Genomic DNA, 577 nt, shown 5'->3' with positions numbered 1-577 from the left:
ATACAGGAGCGGCGTGTGCCTGCATTCCTCCCGCGCCAGGCGCGGGGGATGCTGCCAGCGAAAACGCCGCGCCTCGTCCCGGTGGGGCTTTGGCTTCACCCCAAGTGCCGAGGCACCCTGAAAAATGGAGATGAGCTACACCCATCCCCCAGCACCCACCGTGTGGTTGGGGGCCACCGTCACGGGCTTCCCGTCCGCGGCGTAGTGCGTCTCGGTGTAGCCCGGCGCAAGCAGCCTGTGGAGAGAGGAGAGGGGTGAAGACCCTCGAGCTGCTCTGGCTGTCCCGGCACAGGGACACCGCGAGCCTCTGTGCCCAGCCCTGGGCAGCCATGCAGGGCTGAGCCGTCTGCATGGTCCCCCTTCACAGCCCCAGTTTGCAAAGTTTTGGGCAGCAGAGCTGGCAGTGCAACCATCACCGCTGGTCAGGGCTGGCCCCCAACCAGCGGTTGCCCACGGCCAGCGGGGACATGAATCATAGTCCAACGTCCCCCTTTGCATCTCAGCAAGGAAGGGGCTGCCCATACTGCTTCAAGGTTCTGCTGGTCTGGGACAGGGGACCTGCACAGAAGGAGCCTGG

The 577-nt window shown here is 65.3% G+C and overlaps 1 protein-coding gene across 1 annotated transcript in view; it reads right to left on the bottom strand.

Moving 5' to 3' along the window:
• LOC104074944 (disintegrin and metalloproteinase domain-containing protein 33-like) overlaps positions 1-577 on the bottom strand; it is a gene marked incomplete at both ends in the record, with an annotated part of 22,826 nt that overhangs the window by 10,233 nt on the left and 12,016 nt on the right. Inside the window, 1 exon segment of the mRNA XM_009575255.1 lies at positions 160-235. Within this exon segment, the coding sequence (XP_009573550.1) occupies positions 160-235 (76 nt within the window).

This window comes from Fulmarus glacialis, unplaced genomic scaffold, assembly GCF_000690835.1.
Source record: "Fulmarus glacialis isolate BGI_N327 unplaced genomic scaffold, ASM69083v1 scaffold15893, whole genome shotgun sequence".
In the NCBI taxonomy this organism is placed as follows: Eukaryota; Metazoa; Chordata; class Aves; order Procellariiformes; family Procellariidae; genus Fulmarus; species Fulmarus glacialis.
The sequence above is the reverse complement of the archived record's forward strand: the minus strand, read 5'-3'. Positions and strand labels throughout refer to the sequence as shown.